Here is a 17,226-nt window from a genome sequence, read left to right as displayed (position 1 = left end):
CGAGTAGCCTATCCGGCTACACACTCATCAATCTGAACCAGCTGAATCAAAGGTCAGCAGTGTGTTCACGCATCAGGCTTAGTTTGTACTTTAGAGTCACAGAAGAAGAACAAATCTGTTCTCTGTGATAAACAGAAGAATTGTCTTAAAACAACATGCAGTCTTTTTGTTTCTAACCACAGTCACAGGCTCATTAGGAGCTCAATTTGAGTTTAATTCTGATTTTGTTATTACATAGTTACATATTGTTACATAGTGAAGTCACAGAAAGTCAGTGCTGTCAGTTTATTCTCTTTTACTGAGTCTAATCATGATGTATGGCACAGTGAATAACTGATAGAAAGTTTCCTTCATGAATGTTTTCATGTCCAGAAATGTGTCGTTAGGGGAAAAACATAATTCATCTTTAAACCTTTAGTGCTGAAACATCTCTCACTCTTAGACCTTGCATGAACACCATCATCCAACTTTATTCACTCCCAAAGGAAAGAACCCAAGCAAAAAAAATAAAAACACAGACCACAGAAACAGAAACAGTGATAATTTTCATTTTATTTCTTGATTTACGGGATTGGAATAAATTATAAGGAGGGCACATTATTAATCGTAGATTAATCATATTTATATATCTTAAAGAAATATTTAAAGAAGTACATTAAAACTTGAGCCCCAATCCCCCCCACGACCCCTGTTTGGATAAGTGTTTATTTTTAAATCAGGATACACTTATTCTGACAGCTCCGTTATCCATGAAAACATCCACACACACACACGCACAGCCAATGCACACAAAATGTATGAATAAAAAACACATGGAGCCCAAATCTCAAAGGCTTTTCAATACTTTATTTAAACCTTTTAAAAAGTTTCAATACCTGTTATTTTTTAATTTTTTAAAAAAACTGCAAAAAAAAAATTAAATTTTTTTTTTCAGTTTTTTTTGTAAGCATACTTGGTATGTTCAAAGTCATTTTGAGACATTTAACACAAAGTGGGGAATTGTATTGTTCCATAATTAGGATACACTCGTCATAGATTTTACAACAATATGTTGTTTCATGAACATTTATATAAATGCCGATGCCTGTTTGTACTGGTTGCTTTACAGCAACAGCAAGTGGACTAAGCCTACATTTGATTCTTGCAGCTTGATGATGACACTTTCTCTAATTCGTTAAAGATAAACTTATGATACTGATACATTTGTTAACTCAAACACTTGGCATTTTTCTCTTTTCTTCCTACCTTCAAAAAGTTCAACTTTATTGATGCAGCAGCTCTTTCTCTTTTCCATTCTTACTGTTCAATACATGTAAAGCTTTCACATATTCACAGAGTGCTTTTAATATTAAAATAAAAACTACTATATACTGTTTTTGATCTCATTCAGCTGCCTTGTCTCCAGCAGCTGTGGTACTTTTCTGTTTTATGTCTAAGCTTTTCAAATCTTTTTTTATTTTAAATTAGCCGCTCAGCTACAATCATCTGTGTGATTGGTCAGATGTTGCCATGATATGTTGAACAGCACAGGGCACAGATTCAGGATCTAGATCATATTTTATGTCTGCATTGAATCCTGGGAACAGCAACAGAAGACTCACAGTTCAGCTGGAAGCTGGTTTGTTTCCTGACTCTGTTTTTTTATTTTATGGTTTCTGTAGAATAAAGATCCAACAACAGCAGCAACAACAAGAAGCAAAGCAAGAACTATCAGTCCAACAGATCCTCCTGTCTGACCTGCAGGCGAGAAACAGGTGTGAGGTGTCAGGTAGGTGATGAGTGAAGAACAGAACAGAATCCATTTCCTCTTCAAACTGCTGTCAGACATTATCTGCTGCACTCTGATCACATCACTCAGACCAGCTGCTTTCTACAAAGTCTCATCAACAACATCTTTACAAACCAACATCAACAACCAGGAAGCAGCTTCACCTCTGATCACACACACACTCAACTCTACTCACTCACCTGGAGGAACAACCAGGTAGATGATGCTTAACTCCAATGAGTGTGCTCCATCCATGAAGACACCACACTCGTATGTTCCAGCGTCATTAATCGTCACGTCCTTCAGAATCAAAGACACGTCTCCATCCTTCATCTGTCTGTCCTGCAGATCCACCCGGTTCTTAAAAGATGGATGCTGGTTGTCTGGAACAAAGTGACCGTCCCGGTACAAAAGCAGATGTTCATCTTCCAGGTCAGCTCTGCTCCACTTTACAACTATGATGTTGTTGTTTGGAGCTCGACATGTCAGAGTGACGTCCTGTCCAGACTCAGCTGTGATGTTTTTCTGGTCTGAAAGAGGAAACAACACAGAGCAGAGAGGTTAAAGGTCAAAGTACAACTGTTCACTTCTACAGCAGCCAATCAGAAACACACAATAAAAGACAGTCTTCTGTTATTAGATGATGATCTTTGATTGTGTTTCTTCTTGTGTCAGCTGAGCTGAAGAAGAGGGAGAACATTAGACATTACAAGAGACTAAACTACATTTAGTTCTTATGTAGTGCTTTCCTACTCGAACATGCTCTGTACAACTTGCTTCATTCACCCATGCACTTTTTTCTGTGTCACTGATTTCTATCTAACACACATTCCTAGTCTGCTGGATTTATCTGTGTGTTAGCATCTTGCCCATAGATATTTGGCACGCAGACTGGAATCAAACCATCAACCCTGCAATTAGTAAGAGACCTGCTCTACCACCTGAGGTCATCCAACTCCATCTTTAAACACACTGACAGTGATGTTTGATCAGTGTGACCAGTCACAGCAGGTTATAGATTATTGGTTACTGATTTCACTGTTTAAAGCTTCATACAGATTGGACAGACATAGGATCACATGGTGAGTGAAATAAATGCAGAGATGGTCACCTCAGTATTTAATAATTAGTTATCTTTGGTCTCTGGCTCTATTTCACAATGTGTCTTTGTCCTGTCTTTTATATCTTGTGTGATATTTCTGCCAGAAACCTGATTCCATATAAATTATTTCACCTTAAAGCAGCGCTGCTAACTGACTTTAGCATCATCACTCCGACCGACACAAACCAAATAATATAAAAATAATTCTTGGGGAATATCATTAACGCGTAACCCAGGCTCATTCTCATCATTCCTTGTTATCTCACATATAAACTCTGTTAAAAACTTAGTTTCTATCAGTTAAATCTCACCTGCAGAGACGAACAGGACAAACATCAGCGTGGAGCAGAGTGACGCAGTTACAGCAGACATGTCCGTGTTCTCTGTTTCTGCCGATCTGACTCTTAGTTTGTTCTAAATGTCTGAGTCTGTTGGTGTTTTCACTCAATAACTGAACCTGAGCTTAAACCTGAACACATCAGATTAAATTTAAGGTTTAAATATTTTCTTTCACCCGTTCGCTCGATCTCAAAATGGACGACTTGTCTCTTAAAGAAATTGAGCCACGTGACGTTGTGATGTGTTACGTGGGACTGTAGTTGGACGATGAAGTGCATCGTTAAAAAAAAGGTGAAACAATTATATACAAAATATAAAATATATCAAATCTAAATGGATGTCATTTAGATTTGATATATTTTATATTTTGTATTTTTTTTCTGTATAAAAATGGATATTGCACTATGAAGGAAGCAATATTTACCTCCATAAAAGCTGTTCTATAGAACTTTTTTGAGGAATAAAGAAGCAGCAGAACATACAGCATCAAACAGTTAAAAATATAGAGATAAAGTCTGACAGCTTTTGTTTCTTATCTAAGAAACTGAAAGGCATCATTTTAAACACTTACTGTTGTTCTGAAGGATCTGAAACCCTCAAACACTCTTCTGAACATCAGGATGGAAAATTATCCACAGATAAAAACAGTGTGAGGTCGGCAGGAACTTATTTAGGTTTCATTTCATGTGAGCAAAACATTTTACAAAAGTAAATCACTCAAGAATGAAAAGTCAAAAGATAAAATTAAAGAAATTGTGGGCAAACTGACATCTGTAGCAAAAAAATACAGATCAAACCAGCCTGTACATCCATTCACAGACAAACAAATCCCTGAAGTCAGAAATGGGAATTTGTTTCACTGACGTATTTTGTTTTGAATAAAACCAAATACTCTGCAAACACTCCGGGTGTGTTTTCGACTCAGAGGCCCTCCCAGCACACAGGAGTAGGGGATCAAATCACGTTACTTGCTTAACTACCTGCAGTCCCTGCACGTACCTCCACCTGGGAAATTATATTATTGCAATCGCACTAATTAAGACCTGAGAGATTATATCTCTCAGGTCTCTGGTCTGCAAACGCCTTGGTGTTCTCCCGGAGACACTGGAAGAGGTGGCCAAGGAGAGGGAGGTCTGGGTGTCTCTGCTTAGGCTGCTGCCCCCATGACCCTGCCCCAAATACCGCAGCAAAACTGATCGATGCATTAATCTATATAATTATATTATTATTTCATATTTGCTCATGAATTACTTGTGGTTCCTTTGGCAAAGACCTGACTCCATCTAACTGATTCTGCCTTGGAGCAGTGATGTCCTGATAATATGTGAATCTAACATATGAGACACACAGGACTTCAGACCAGATACAAAACAGTAATGGAGTATGTTTCCTGTTCCGGCTTTAGGTTGTTTCTGCTTTATATCATGTCACATAAAGTCTGCATAAAGTGTGCTGAGAATCTGAATGACTTTATACAGGTCTCATTAAAAATGTGGTGGAGGATGTCTGCTGTGGAAACCAAAATGCACACAGTGTGTTTGTACCCTGATGTTTTTATGCAAATGATATTTAAATGAGAGCAGCCTGTAAAAATATCTCTTCATCACAAAACTGGAAAACATTTAGGGCCAGAGTTACTGACAGTGCAAAGCATTAACATTAAAAAGCTCCTGGGTTCATGAAAGAAGCTCAGAGTCACTTTGTGAATGAAAGCCACACAAAATGTTATTGTCTAATAGTTGGGTCAGCTGTTCCACACACATTTAAGGTGGATTAAATGTGTAAAAATGCAGTTCTCCTTTGGAGAAATCCTGAGCTCCACTTTAGTCTCAGTCCCCAGGACCTCATACAGTGCCCAGTGATTTCTGTCAAGAGAACTAACCCTGATATCATGAACATATTGCTTCTCTTTCAGCTTCCTGTCATTGATTTGAATTGCCTCGTTTAAAACCTTAACTCACACTGAAAGCCCTAAATCAGTGCCAGTAATAACTCAACTGAACTGGCTGGATCTTTCTATATAAATTATAATTATTTTTAATCATAGTGAATTGTTAGTAGATCACCCTGAATAACAATTTGTTCTGCTTAGTAAATCTGCCCGATAACCTACAAAATGATATAAAGTTACCCAGGCGAGTGGAGCTTGATCAGAGATTGTGGAGGCTGGGTGGCACATGTGAGCAACGAGAGAAAGATGGAGGATGTGAGTGTTGTAAACAATAAGATCTATTTCTGATATTATAACATTATAACATGCAAGAACTACAACTTTCTGTGAGCTGTTGAAGCAGCTCATTAACTGTCTTTGTATTTTACATGGAGGCTAGCATCCACATGCTAGCTAGCTAGCATGTCGATTTCAATGTGATCTGCTTTAATTATTAACATATACTGGTTCAGTTTGTCATGTTCGCTGTTTAATAACTAAATAACACAAAAATGTTATTTATACTTGACTTTATGTAAGAATTAACAGTGTGTTTGCCACATCTGGCAAAGCAGATAGCATGGAGTGAGGTGATTGTCCACCCAAATGCAGGCACACGGAGACAAGGGTGAAAGATAGCAAAAGCGAGCCTTTATTTCTGGCTGTAAAAATACTATGAACAAAAACCAGACTTGATGAACAGAGGAAAAAACCTAACTGAAACCCAGACTGGGGAAAGCTAAATATGAAACACAAGAAACACAGGAAAACACGCAAACAATCCAAGTGTTTCCCTCAGTTTCCCTGAGAAACTGAGGGAAACACACCATATATACACAGGGGGAATAGGAGACAGGAAACAGGAGGGGAACACAGCTGGGACTAAGCCGACCTTACGAGACAAGGGGAAGCAAGACACTGCACACAGGATAAGAACTATCAAAATAAAAGAGGAAACACACCTCCGACTCAGACACAAGACACACAAGCTTAACACAGAGACAAGGTGACTAGACATGAAACACGGGACACGGGAAAAGCACAGTGACAGTGTTAGCTGTTAGCATTATTATCTAACCATGCATGCACTCCCTCATGCTCCATCATCCAGGTCATGGTACTTTTAAGAGTTTGAGTTGAAGACAACTGGACCTCTGTTTATGGTCACGAGGATGCTTCACCTCTTCAGTTCTGAAAGCTGATGGAGAGTCTCGGGTGTTTAACTCCTAGTGAGGTTGTGATGTTGGCGGTGGTCCTGAGAGTGGCTCACCCACCCTGCTGTCAACTGAGTTACTGAGGTCACGTGGGTCAAGGTGTGAGTGGGGGGTTGAATGGCCTGGAAGGGACCCCAGGACTATGTTATAGGTAGCCAACACTTTTTCTGTGTTTGAACTTAATGTGACCACTAGAGGGAGGCGTGTGCCTGTTAGTGCTGTGAATGCGTCATGACTGTCAAGCTCAATTATGTTTGTACAGTAGTAATAAATACCCACCTCTAAATTCTAAAGGAATAATAATGAATAAAAAGCACCAGAGCAGGTCAGTGTCACAGCATGTGTCACCATGATGATTTACCTCAAAGTGAACCACCTTCGTAGAAAACCCGGTGTTAACCAATAATTACCTGGATAAGTCAAAATCTAGATTCCTGCAGTCGCACACCTGCTAGTTTTGTGCCAAAAGTGAGTTTTGCTGTTTCTATGTGTTTTTGATGTGTGATGATATCTTTACTTATGCTGTTGACTACAGTAGTTACCAACGTATGTCATCTCTGACAGAGCTCCCATGCTCCTCTCACACTGAAGTCACTCAGCCTCTCCAATCATAAACCCTTATTAAGTCTTTTCCTTGTAATAAAACTCTTTTAGTTACGAGCCTTTGTGTGCTGAGTCATCTTTATGGGTCCAGCTACCGGAGTAATATGTCATTGTGGTGGGCGTGGTTTGTGGCTCAGCTGCAGGGAGGGGTGGAGCAGTGGGGTGTGGTGCCAGGGGATGCTCCACACACCGTCCTCCATCATCTAATCATGCCCTCCCTATTTCAGCAGGATGTTGCGACCTGTGGGGAGAGAGAGAGAGAGAGAGAGAGAGAGAGAGAGAGACATGATGCACAAGCATAAAGGTGAATAAACCGTGTAAAAGTGTTCAAGTCTCTGTAACGCTGTGTGCCTTTGTCCTTTAAATAAAAGATGTTTTTAAAAACACTGACATATGAATCATTAAAAAGCATAAAAAGGCACCTAACTCAAAGGATGAACCAGCAAATAAGCAATTTATTTATGTGACTCAAATTCTTCTAGATTAAAGCGGAAATGTATGAGAAAAATGGCCAATTTAACAAGAAATAACTGATAAAGGAAACTCGTGACTTTGCACATTTGGTTTGCTGTGCTTTATGCCAACATTAGATAACCTAATATAATATTCTTGTCAACAGAGAAGTATATGTATATTATATATATTATAGCACAGAATCACCACATTATCATCGGCATCCAAACTTTGAACAGATGTAAACTTTGTTCAGAACAAACTGATGTAAATTTGTGTATCAAAAACTACAACAAAATGGATGCAAGGACATCACTGGTTACAGGTTCAGATATCAATATGATCAGTGGTACAGCAGGACGCAAACACACAGATTAGAGTAATCTATCCGTTGAGTTGTTTTCTTCTTCTCAAAATGTAACCGTGGCTCAGTAGTCGGCTTGATCGTGTCTGCACTTGTTCAGGCGCGTCGAACTCCAGGCCTCAGGGGCCGGTGTCCTGCAGGTTTTAGATGTGTCCTTGATCCAACACAGCAGATTTAAATGGCTAAATGACCTCCTCAACATGTCTTGAAGTTCTTCAGAGGCTTGGTGATGACCTAATCATTTGATTCAGGTGTGGTGACCCAGGGTGAGCTCTACAACCTGCAGGACAGCGGCTCTACCGGCCTGGAGTTGGACACCCCTGGTTTAGTAGTTCATTTCCATGTCTGAACTTCTTGTAGCTGTGGTAAACAGGCGTTACATTGTGAACTGTTACTCTTTGTGTTGGACTGCCATCTCGTGGTGCATTTAGGAATTGTTCAGAATCCTTAATGCACCATGCAGTTTTTGCTTGCTTACAAAATCAGGGTGATGAAACTTTATAAGATTGTTATGTGAGTGTTTTAGGCCAATTATGTTTCTTTTTCACAAACCACATCATGTATTATTGTAGAGTCGACCTTACAATATAAAGCACCTTGAGGTGACTGTTGTTGACATTTGGAGCTGTAAAAACAACATTTAATGTCTGCTCCTCATTCACCGTCACATTGCATATAAAACAAACGTTCTGGTGCATGTACGGCTTCTGACTGAGGATTAGTGCAGCAACACAATCCAGCATTAAACTGATGAACACCATTCTGTACAGTTATAAAATAGCTTTTTTGCTACAAGGTGATCCTCAAGCTAACAACTTGCATGTTGGTGTAATGCAGCATGATGTGCATGTGGAGGTGAAAAGAAGACGTGTCAGGCCTGAAATCTGCAGCAGACGAACAACATCACCATGAATCATTTATTTCTGGTTCATCACATGAAACAGCCAATCAGAAGTCTGTTCACAAAACAGATAAAGATCATAATTTCACAACTGCAAGAACATAAAGAAAACCTTTCACCTCTGTACGTTACAAAAACACCCATAATAAAAAACAACATTACACAGGTATAAATGTAAAGATGGGACATAGAGATGAAGACACATTAAGGACATTTACATTGTTCACTTCATCTTCCTGCATCAGGAGCTGAATAGAAGCTGGCGAGGTTCACAGTTCAGAGTCAGAGAGAAACATCTACAGTTCAGCTGCATGAATTTTTTGTTTCATAACAGCACCTAAAACAAGCTTGTTATACAAACTTTTTCACACTGTGCTGCAGTTAAAGAAGAAAAGGCCACACGAGGTCGATATTTTAAACCAACACAAAAAAACTGCTCAATTTAAAGTTAATTTGAATGAAATTAACCTGGATGTTAACGATGGTTCATTTCTAATTTATCTTCAGGTCATCTGTGTAACTGTCCTCCTGCGCAGACGTAAGAGGCTGTGTGATCTCTGGATCATCGTAAGTCTTAGATTGAAGTCGTCTTTGTATCCAAAACCTAACAACACCGACAACAAGAAGCACAGCGGCACAAAGAAACGCAGCAGAAACTGCCAATCCAACAGGTCCATCCTCCTCCCCTCTGCCTTCCTTTCCTCCATCCTCCTTCCCTCCGTCCTCTGTGTGTCCTCCTGTCGGACCTGCAGGTGAGAGACAGGTGTGAGGTGTCAGCTGATCAAATGAAATTAATTGGATTTAAAATGTATTCTTGGGGATAAATATCCTGATGAAGCTTATAATTTATCCTCTAGTAGCTTTAACGTCAGCAGCCTGGGCAATAGATTAGAATCCAGTACGAAACATTTACACGTTTTACACATCACTAAATTAAAACTCTGTGAGTCTGATGTTACACTCAGTGGTTTTAGTGAGATACAGTTTAAAAAGCTGCACATATTAAACATTTTCCCCCAGCAGAGAATCGACATCACACTGAACACATGCTGGACATGACCAGGTTATGTTTTTAACATTAGTCACCATGGTGATTTAACCAGGTAAAAAGAGAGTCTGACACAGGAAGTAACATAGTTCGCTCAGACATTAATGACTCTGTACCGTAAGTAAAAAACAAACAAACAAACAGCCACAAAGACAACAGCTGGAGAAACATCTGTCTACCTCTGACACCCACCAGCTCATCCATACAACAAACACACATCAACAACCAGGAAGCAGCTTCACCTCTGATCACACACACACTCAACTCTACTCACTCACCTGGAGGAACGACAGCCAGGTGGATGATGCTGGGAATCTCCAATGAGTCTGTTTCTGCCATGAACACATGACACTCGTATGTTCCAGTGTCATTAATCGTCACGTTCTTCAGAATCAAAGACACGTCTCCATCCTTCATCTGTCTGTCCTGCAGATCCACCCGGTTCTTAAAAGATGGATGCAGGTGTGTTGGATCAGAGAGACCAGCCTGGTACAAAAGCACATATTCTGGCTTCAGGTCAGCGTTCTTCCAGTGCACAGCTGTGATGTTGTTGTTTGGAGCTCGACATGTCAGAGTGACGTCCTGTCCAGACTCAGCTGTGATGCTTTTCTGGTCTGAAAGATGAAACAACACAGAGCAGAGAGGTTAAAGGTCAAAGTACAATTATGATCAGAATGATTGACTTTAAATATTTTGTTTATTTCCTTTGACATTTGAGTTTTTAGTCATGTTGGATTTAATGAACCTCTGAACATCCAGCAGGTCACCAGTGACCCACTGAGGGGGAATTTTAGCCTCATGCTAAACATGCAAAGTGTCAGAAACTACAAGATGTTAGCTTCCACAGAACAACAACATGTGCTGATAATAAGTGAACATAATGTGTGAGAGAAAGCAGCCTCTCATTATAAGACACTGTGAGTCTCTGCATGCTGCCTTTATGGAGCTACAGCTGTTTGTATACACTGAACAAGAAGCTTTGTAGCTGCATATAAAAATCAATGTTTGTTTCAGTTCTATGAAGCTTTGAGTATTTTGGATCAGTAGCACTGCTGTGTTTGTTGCATCATATTGCTGTAATTGTTTATATGCTTTATATATTCTGAGGTAAGTTGATCTATAGTGTTACATCATATTCTATAAGGATGTTATGTGTTTGTAGACTTTCTGCCCAGTTTGACCCATTTAGCAGAAGTCAGCCTGTTTAAGGCTCTGATATCTATTCTGTGTGACTTACAGCAGTTATGACATGGTCTGATTTTCTCACCCAATAAAGGAATATTTCATATATCAGTCTACTCTTCATTCTATCAGACACAGTTATCACAGCTCGTACATTTGCTGTTTACACATATATGTAAGCATTGAGCCAAATTTAGTAATGCCAACATACTGAAGGCACATTTGTCTCTTATCCTCCTAGGACCTGCCGTCCACATATGTGGACATCACATTTTGGGTTATTTAGACCAAAATACTGAATTTCGCTCTGCATGGGCCTGATATCCACGTACGAGGACGTTATACTGCCACTGTTCTGTCAAATATTTTAAACGAATATCCTCATACGTGGCTCTTATTGTTCTTAAAAACAAAAATAAGGTGAAAAAAAAATCTGATAATTCTCTGCTTTTACATTCATCAGGCCTCAATGTGCCCAGATATCAAAGAGAAATTAAAAATGCATGTCATGGAAGAGTTCGGGTCTTAGGAGGTTAAATATAATACACCTACATATACACTGTCACAGATACTTGAGTGTCTTCGAGTGAAGATTTAAGGTGATAGGACATAATAACTGCAACTTGAGTCTTTACTGAAGCTCAGTGTTTGACACAGAGTTCACGCACATGTGCTGTACCAGTGTACCTGCACATGTGACGTGACAACAGAAGTGATTTGATTTGAGAGTTCAAACTCACTGCTGTAATAACTTAGAATGATTAATATAATAACTATAATATTGGCCATATCAGCCATACATTTATACAGCCATATTTCGCACATGACTATGAGAGGCGGAAGAGGAAGTAGTTCCTTTGAATGTAGACAATCCGAATGTTATAGCTTCTTCCCACTGTGTTCCTGTTAATGATAAACTACAAATGTACCCTAAATTACTAAAATATCGATATTTTAATGTGAGAATCGATTCTAGAACATAAATGATTGGTATCGGAGGAATCGATATTTCAGGATCGACCCGCACTTCACTACTGCGCGTGCTCCGGCGCGTGCGGTCGCTACAGTGGGACACTTCCTGTCCACACAGATGCTAAGTGTCCACTCAGCCTCTTGTCTCCGTCACACACAGACAAACTGAATCCATATGAAAGTAATTCTTTACGAAATTTTGTTAACATATAAAGAGGCTGATACTATTTAATCGTCTTTATGTCAGCGTCAGATATATTTGGGCTTAAAACAGGTAAACCTCACCTGCAGAGACGAACACGACAAACATCAGCGTGGAGCAGAGCGTTGCAGTTACAGCAGACATGTCCGTGATCTCTGTTTCTGCCGATCTGACTCTTAGTTTGTTCTGAGTTTGTTGGCATTTCCTAGTGATGTGACGTTCTGTATCGAGGCTTCGAAGCGTGTGTCGAGTAATGGAGGGGGCGTTTCCGCGATGCGCGTATCGAGGCATGCTTCATTTATGGGAGGAGCTGAAAATGATGACGTCCGAAGCCTCGCTGTACCACGTGACTGGTTCATGAAGTGGTTTGAACTTTGCCGCGAGCTATGACAGCGATATAAACCCCTCAGACATCATTCAAAATGTGGGTGTTTGATTGAGAGTTGCGGTTAGTGAGAGTTTGGAGGTTTCTGAGAGTGAGGAGAGAAAGTCAGGAGAGAATGGAGCCAGCTAAGAAGAGGAGGATGTCCTCCCCTGTGTGGGAACATTTTGATCTTATTCCTCCCAACAAACTTGAGGGTGCATGGGAGTTTGCCCAACCAGTCTACATGTGTTTTGTGGACTTGGAGAAGGCATTCGACCGTGTCCCTCGGGGTGTCCTGTGGGAGGTGTTGCGGGAATATGGGGTGTCTGGCCCATTGCTACGGGCCATTCGATCCCTATACAACCGTTGCAAGAGCTTGGTTCGCATTGCCGGCAATAAGTCGGACTCGTTCCCGGTGGGTGATGGGCTCCGCCAGGGCTGCCCTTTGTCTCCGGTTCTGTTCATAATTTTTATGGACAGGATTTCTAGGCGCAGCCAAGTGGCGGAGGGCTTTCGCTTTGGTGGCCTCAGAATCTCATCTCTGATTTTTGCAGATGATGTGGTTCTGTTGGCTTCATCGGGTGAGGGCCTCCAGCTCGCACTGGAACGGTTCGAGGCCGAGTGTGAAGCAGCGGGAATGAGGATCAGCACCTCCAAATCTGAGGCCATGGTTCTCAGCCGGAAAAGGGTGGAGTGCCCACTCCGGGTCGGGGATGAGTTCCTGCCCCAAGTGGAGGAGTTCAAGTATCTCGGGGTCTTGTTCGCGAGTGATGGGAGAAGGGAGCCGGAGATCGACAGACGGATTGGGGCTGCAGCTGCAGTAATGCGGACGCTGCACCGGTCCGTCGTGGTGAAGAGGGAGCTGAGTGTAAAAGCGAAGCTCTCAATTTACCGGTCTATCTACGTCCCTACCCTCACCTATGGCCACGAGCTGTGGGTAGTGACCGAAAGAACGAGATCGCGGATACAAGCGGCAGAAATGAGCTTCCTCCGAAGGGTGGCTGGCCTCTCCCTTAGAGATAGGGTGAGAAGTTCGGCCATCCGGGAGGGGCTCAGAGTAGAGCAGCTGCTGCTCCACATCGAAAGAAGCCAGCTGAGGTGGTTCGGGCATCTGACAAGGATGCCCCCTGGGCGCCTCCTGGGTGAGGTGTTCCAGGCATGTCCCACCGGGAGGAGGCCCCGGGGCAGACCCAGGACACGCTGGAGAGATTATATCTCTCGGCTGGCCTGGGAACGCCTTGGTGTTCCCCCGGATAAGCTGGAGGAGGTGGCTGGGGAGAGGGAGGTCTGGGCCTCTTTGCTTAGGCTGCTGCCCCCGCGACCCGGCCCCGGACAAAGCGGATGACGATGGATGGATGGATGGATCCTCCCAACAAGGTATGTAGATTTCTACAGAAGATGTATTTTCATAATACTGATGGTGCAATAAAACCTATGTTAAGCTGTCTGTACTTTTGTACAAGGTGAAGTGTTTGCTATGTGCCAGGGAGCTGGGATATAACAACAACACCTCATCCATGCTTAGGCACTACAGAGCTTTGCATGAGAATAAGGGGAACACCGATTGTGGAGCAAGACCAGGTGAGCCATCAAATGTCATGATAATATAGCATGCAGTAATGTTACTAAATGATATAACAATATTATACAACTGTTATAAGTTACGTGTGTGATATTTATATTTGTGCTTTATCTTTATTGTCTTTCCTCAGGAGAACAATCTCAAATAGATGAAGACCTGGTCAGCATGGTGATTGAGGACTCACAGCCATTTAGCATTGTGGAGGACAAAGGATTCAAAAGATTTGTTAAATCATTAAATCCTAGCTATGTTCTCCCCACTAAAGGTTATAAAAGCAGTGAAAATTTAGTTTTTACTGAATAAAATGTGAACAGGCAGGACTGAGGCTCAGTGTGTAGCTGTCCATACCTCAACGTTACAAAAGCACAACCACTGTCCACACCCCAACCACACCTCACCTCACAGTAAATGATCATTTCCAAATAATCATTTTCCATACTGCCACTATAAATATACACAGTATGCTGCCATCACTACAATATAGATGTTTTACACACTCCTTTTGTTGTTGACATTTACAGGCTGTGTGCAAAAGGCCACACTCTTCAAATTCATGCCAACTAATATTTTTACGTCCAGTAGGTGTCCTACTAGAGCAAATGAAGCTTTGCGCTGGGATGAACCAATTGGATGAAAAGCTTCAGTGCTTCATGAAGCTTCATGCCCATCACTAGTATTTTCACTGAACAACTAAACCTGAGTTTAAACCTGAACACATCAGATTACATTTAAGGTTTAAATAAAGCTGAAAGTCACTGACTACGAATCTGTGTCTGAGACGCTCATGCAGAGGCTACGCTTTCGATTTCTTCTTCTTCTGTATAGGGTTTATTGGCGGCAAAATGGTGCATTACCGCCACCAACTGGTGTGGAGTTTGGACCGAAATGACATAAATAAATAACTAATAATAATAATGTATTTCCGAACAAATGCCTTAAAAACCAAAATACAGCCTGATAACTTTCACTTATAGAGCTCATGCGAAACAATCAATCAAGTCCAACTTCACTTTCATATCCTCCAGGTTTTGATCAGTTGTCTCCTTTCCATATCATACTTCTGACAATGCAATAAACATGTTCTATTGTTTCCTGTTCCCTACTGCAGTCACACTCCTCTGTACAGTGTTTACTTATTAAAAATGTGCTATTTAAACCAGTGTGTCCGAATCTCAGTCGAGATATAACCGTCTCCACTCTCCTGTTTCGTCCTGTACTTCTCATTTCCACCACTTTGCTTTGGATTTCATAAAACCATCGCCCTTTCCTCTCTGCCTCTCTTCATTCTCACACCTTGGCTCGTGTGATTAGGTTTGATTAAAAGGCTTACATGGAAAACACATATTGGGGAAATGACTGAGAAATATAAAAAGGTTTTGAATATTTTACATGTTTCAAAAGCAGCGAATGGGTTGCAGAAAAAACAACATGAAAAGCTTTATATATAAGTGTCATTAGATCATGGATTATGTATGTTTGGTCTATGGCTCAGCAGCTAAAAGATTGTTAAATCACTTGGATAAAACCCAGTATCAAGTGTTGAGGTTGTGTTTTGGGGCCATTAAAATGTTTCAATTGCAAGTCGAAATGAATGAACTACTGTTAGAAATAAGAAGACATCAGCTTTAACTTACTGGGCAAAGTTAAAGGGACATGGTGAAAAACACATAGCACATGATATAGTTAAACCTTGTCAAAAACAAGAAAAATAAAGGGAATCAACAGGAAGTTTTGGTTAAATTACAGGGAAAAATACATTAGAAAGGAATTAGTAAGAAAAGTATTAGTTCAGCAAAGAACTCCTGATTTTCATTTACTACACAAGGTAAGAGGGCTGATATATATATATATATATATATATATATATATATATATATATATATATATATATATATATATATATAATATTCATGTTAAAAATATGAACAAGCATGACACAGGGAATTGTGAATTCTGTGGACAAGTGGAGACATTTGAACATGTAATGTTAGAATGTGGTAAATAACAGGAAAGCAACAAATACTCAGATTTGAATAACAGAAGAATTGTATTCAGTTAAAGGTAAAATAAATATTTCAGAGGAATACAGGTGATGTAATTAATAGGACAATATTTGGGTTTTCGAGAGCAACTGCTGTTAATATGAGAAAAAGCTGTTCCGATCCACTAAGGCACCTGAAGTTGTCTGCGAGCAGCGATATAAAGATAGAGGAAGAGGTAGTCGTAGTTTTTAAATAAACTTTATTTAGAACCGTAACAATGACAATCTCAGACAGACAATCGAATCATAACGTACACTCCCCTTTCTTTTCTCCCAATCAGAGGAAAACACATCATTGCGGAAGAGGTAGTAGTAGCGGTGTTGCCAACTTAGCGACTTTGTCGCAATATTTAGCGACTTTTCAGACACCGTTTAAGCTGGGCTCACACTGTGCGATTTTTTCAGTCGTGTTGTTCAGCTTCTGCTCAAACTGCACGATTGACTCGCAGGGGTTAGAAGTTCAGAAGAAGGTCTCACACTATACGGCCCGATGCTCAGATGCGACCTGAGAGCTCACACTGTGCGTCCATAACATGAAGCTTATAACACAAAATCTGTCGCTCACTCCCTCTCTGTCTTTCACTCACACACACACACCACCACCATCAACTTTGCTAAATTGCTAATGAAAAACATGATCAGGCAGCTGTGATTGAGCAGCAGTGTAAATCCAACTATTTTCACGGTTGTTGTGGTCGTGATCATTTTGTGAGGCCACATGGAAAAGGCTCGGATGAGCTTTCCAAAGTTCTACAAGTTGTGCCTCCATCGCTTGTGTCCAGATCACACGCTGCACTGCACGTGCTGCTCCGTCTGTTCGCTAACATTTCTTGTTTGCGCGTGCGCAGTGTGAGAGGCTGCGGAGACACCCTCACGACGGCCGAGAGGACTTCAAACAGGTTTGAAATCCTCCCGATTGATGGTCGTGAGGTGTTAATCTCTTCTCTACCCCACGTATACTACACGATGCACGACACACGATGAAGGCGAAACTCGGCCGATCCCCAAAACCGTCGCACGACTCAAAAATTGCACAGTACATGGCCAGAACAGATGTTCACCCTACGGTCCAAACTGCAAATGAATCTCTCATGAGCGACGCTGCCGTTCTGACTGGAGCAGCGCTAGATGTACAACATTGTTTTTGTCTAAAATAAATCG

At 40.9% G+C, this 17,226-nt stretch overlaps 2 protein-coding genes across 3 annotated transcripts; both read right to left on the bottom strand.

Moving 5' to 3' along the window:
• Positions 1–532: 532 nt before the first annotated feature.
• On the bottom strand, positions 533–14,791 carry LOC145419300 (programmed cell death 1 ligand 1-like). Of its 2 annotated transcripts, XM_080299225.1 has the most exons (4): positions 14,721–14,791; positions 3,182–3,327; positions 1,969–2,298; positions 533–1,737 (listed from the first exon to the last, which is right to left on the bottom strand). In XM_080299225.1, exons 2-4 carry the CDS (start codon positions 3,240–3,242, stop codon positions 1,598–1,600), a joined length of 531 nt encoding a protein of 176 aa, XP_080155351.1. In that variant the 5' UTR covers positions 3,243–3,327; positions 14,721–14,791; the 3' UTR covers positions 533–1,597. The 2 variants fall into 2 exon arrangements, with proteins under 2 accessions (XP_080155351.1, XP_080155350.1); XM_080299224.1 differs by lacking the exon at positions 14,721–14,791 and having other exon boundaries at positions 3,182–3,373.
• LOC113015543 (uncharacterized) lies at positions 8,677–12,348 on the bottom strand. The gene is made up of 3 exons (XM_080299208.1): positions 12,162–12,348; positions 10,001–10,336; positions 8,677–9,420 (listed from the first exon to the last, which is right to left on the bottom strand). The coding sequence occupies exons 1-3, from the start codon at positions 12,220–12,222 to the stop codon at positions 9,167–9,169; spliced, it is 651 nt and encodes a 216-aa protein (XP_080155334.1). The 5' UTR covers positions 12,223–12,348; the 3' UTR covers positions 8,677–9,166.
• Positions 14,792–17,226: the final 2,435 nt, after the last annotated feature.

Source organism: Astatotilapia calliptera, chromosome 3, assembly GCF_964374335.1.
Source record: "Astatotilapia calliptera chromosome 3, fAstCal68.1, whole genome shotgun sequence".
Classification (NCBI taxonomy): Eukaryota; Metazoa; Chordata; class Actinopteri; order Cichliformes; family Cichlidae; genus Astatotilapia; species Astatotilapia calliptera.
The sequence above is the reverse complement of the archived record's forward strand: the minus strand, read 5'-3'. Positions and strand labels throughout refer to the sequence as shown.

Excerpts from the sequence above, each read along its gene's own strand:
- LOC145419300 (XM_080299225.1), bottom strand. The coding sequence starts at position 3,242 with ATGTCTGCTGTAACTGCGTCACTCTGCTCCACGCTGATGTTTGTCCTG. Across the intron at positions 2,299-3,181 it reads TGTCCTGTTCGTCTCTGCAG|ACCAGAAAAACATCACAGCT; the intron begins GTGAGATTTAAC and ends TTCCTCTTTCAG. Across the intron at positions 1,738-1,968 it reads CTACCTGGTTGTTCCTCCAG|GTCAGACAGGAGGATCTGTT; the intron begins GTGAGTGAGTAG and ends TCTCGCCTGCAG.
- LOC113015543 (XM_080299208.1), bottom strand. The coding sequence starts at position 12,222 with ATGTCTGCTGTAACTGCAACGCTCTGCTCCACGCTGATGTTTGTCGTG. Across the intron at positions 10,337-12,161 it reads TGTCGTGTTCGTCTCTGCAG|ACCAGAAAAGCATCACAGCT; the intron begins GTGAGGTTTACC and ends TTCATCTTTCAG. Across the intron at positions 9,421-10,000 it reads CCTGGCTGTCGTTCCTCCAG|GTCCGACAGGAGGACACACA; the intron begins GTGAGTGAGTAG and ends TCTCACCTGCAG.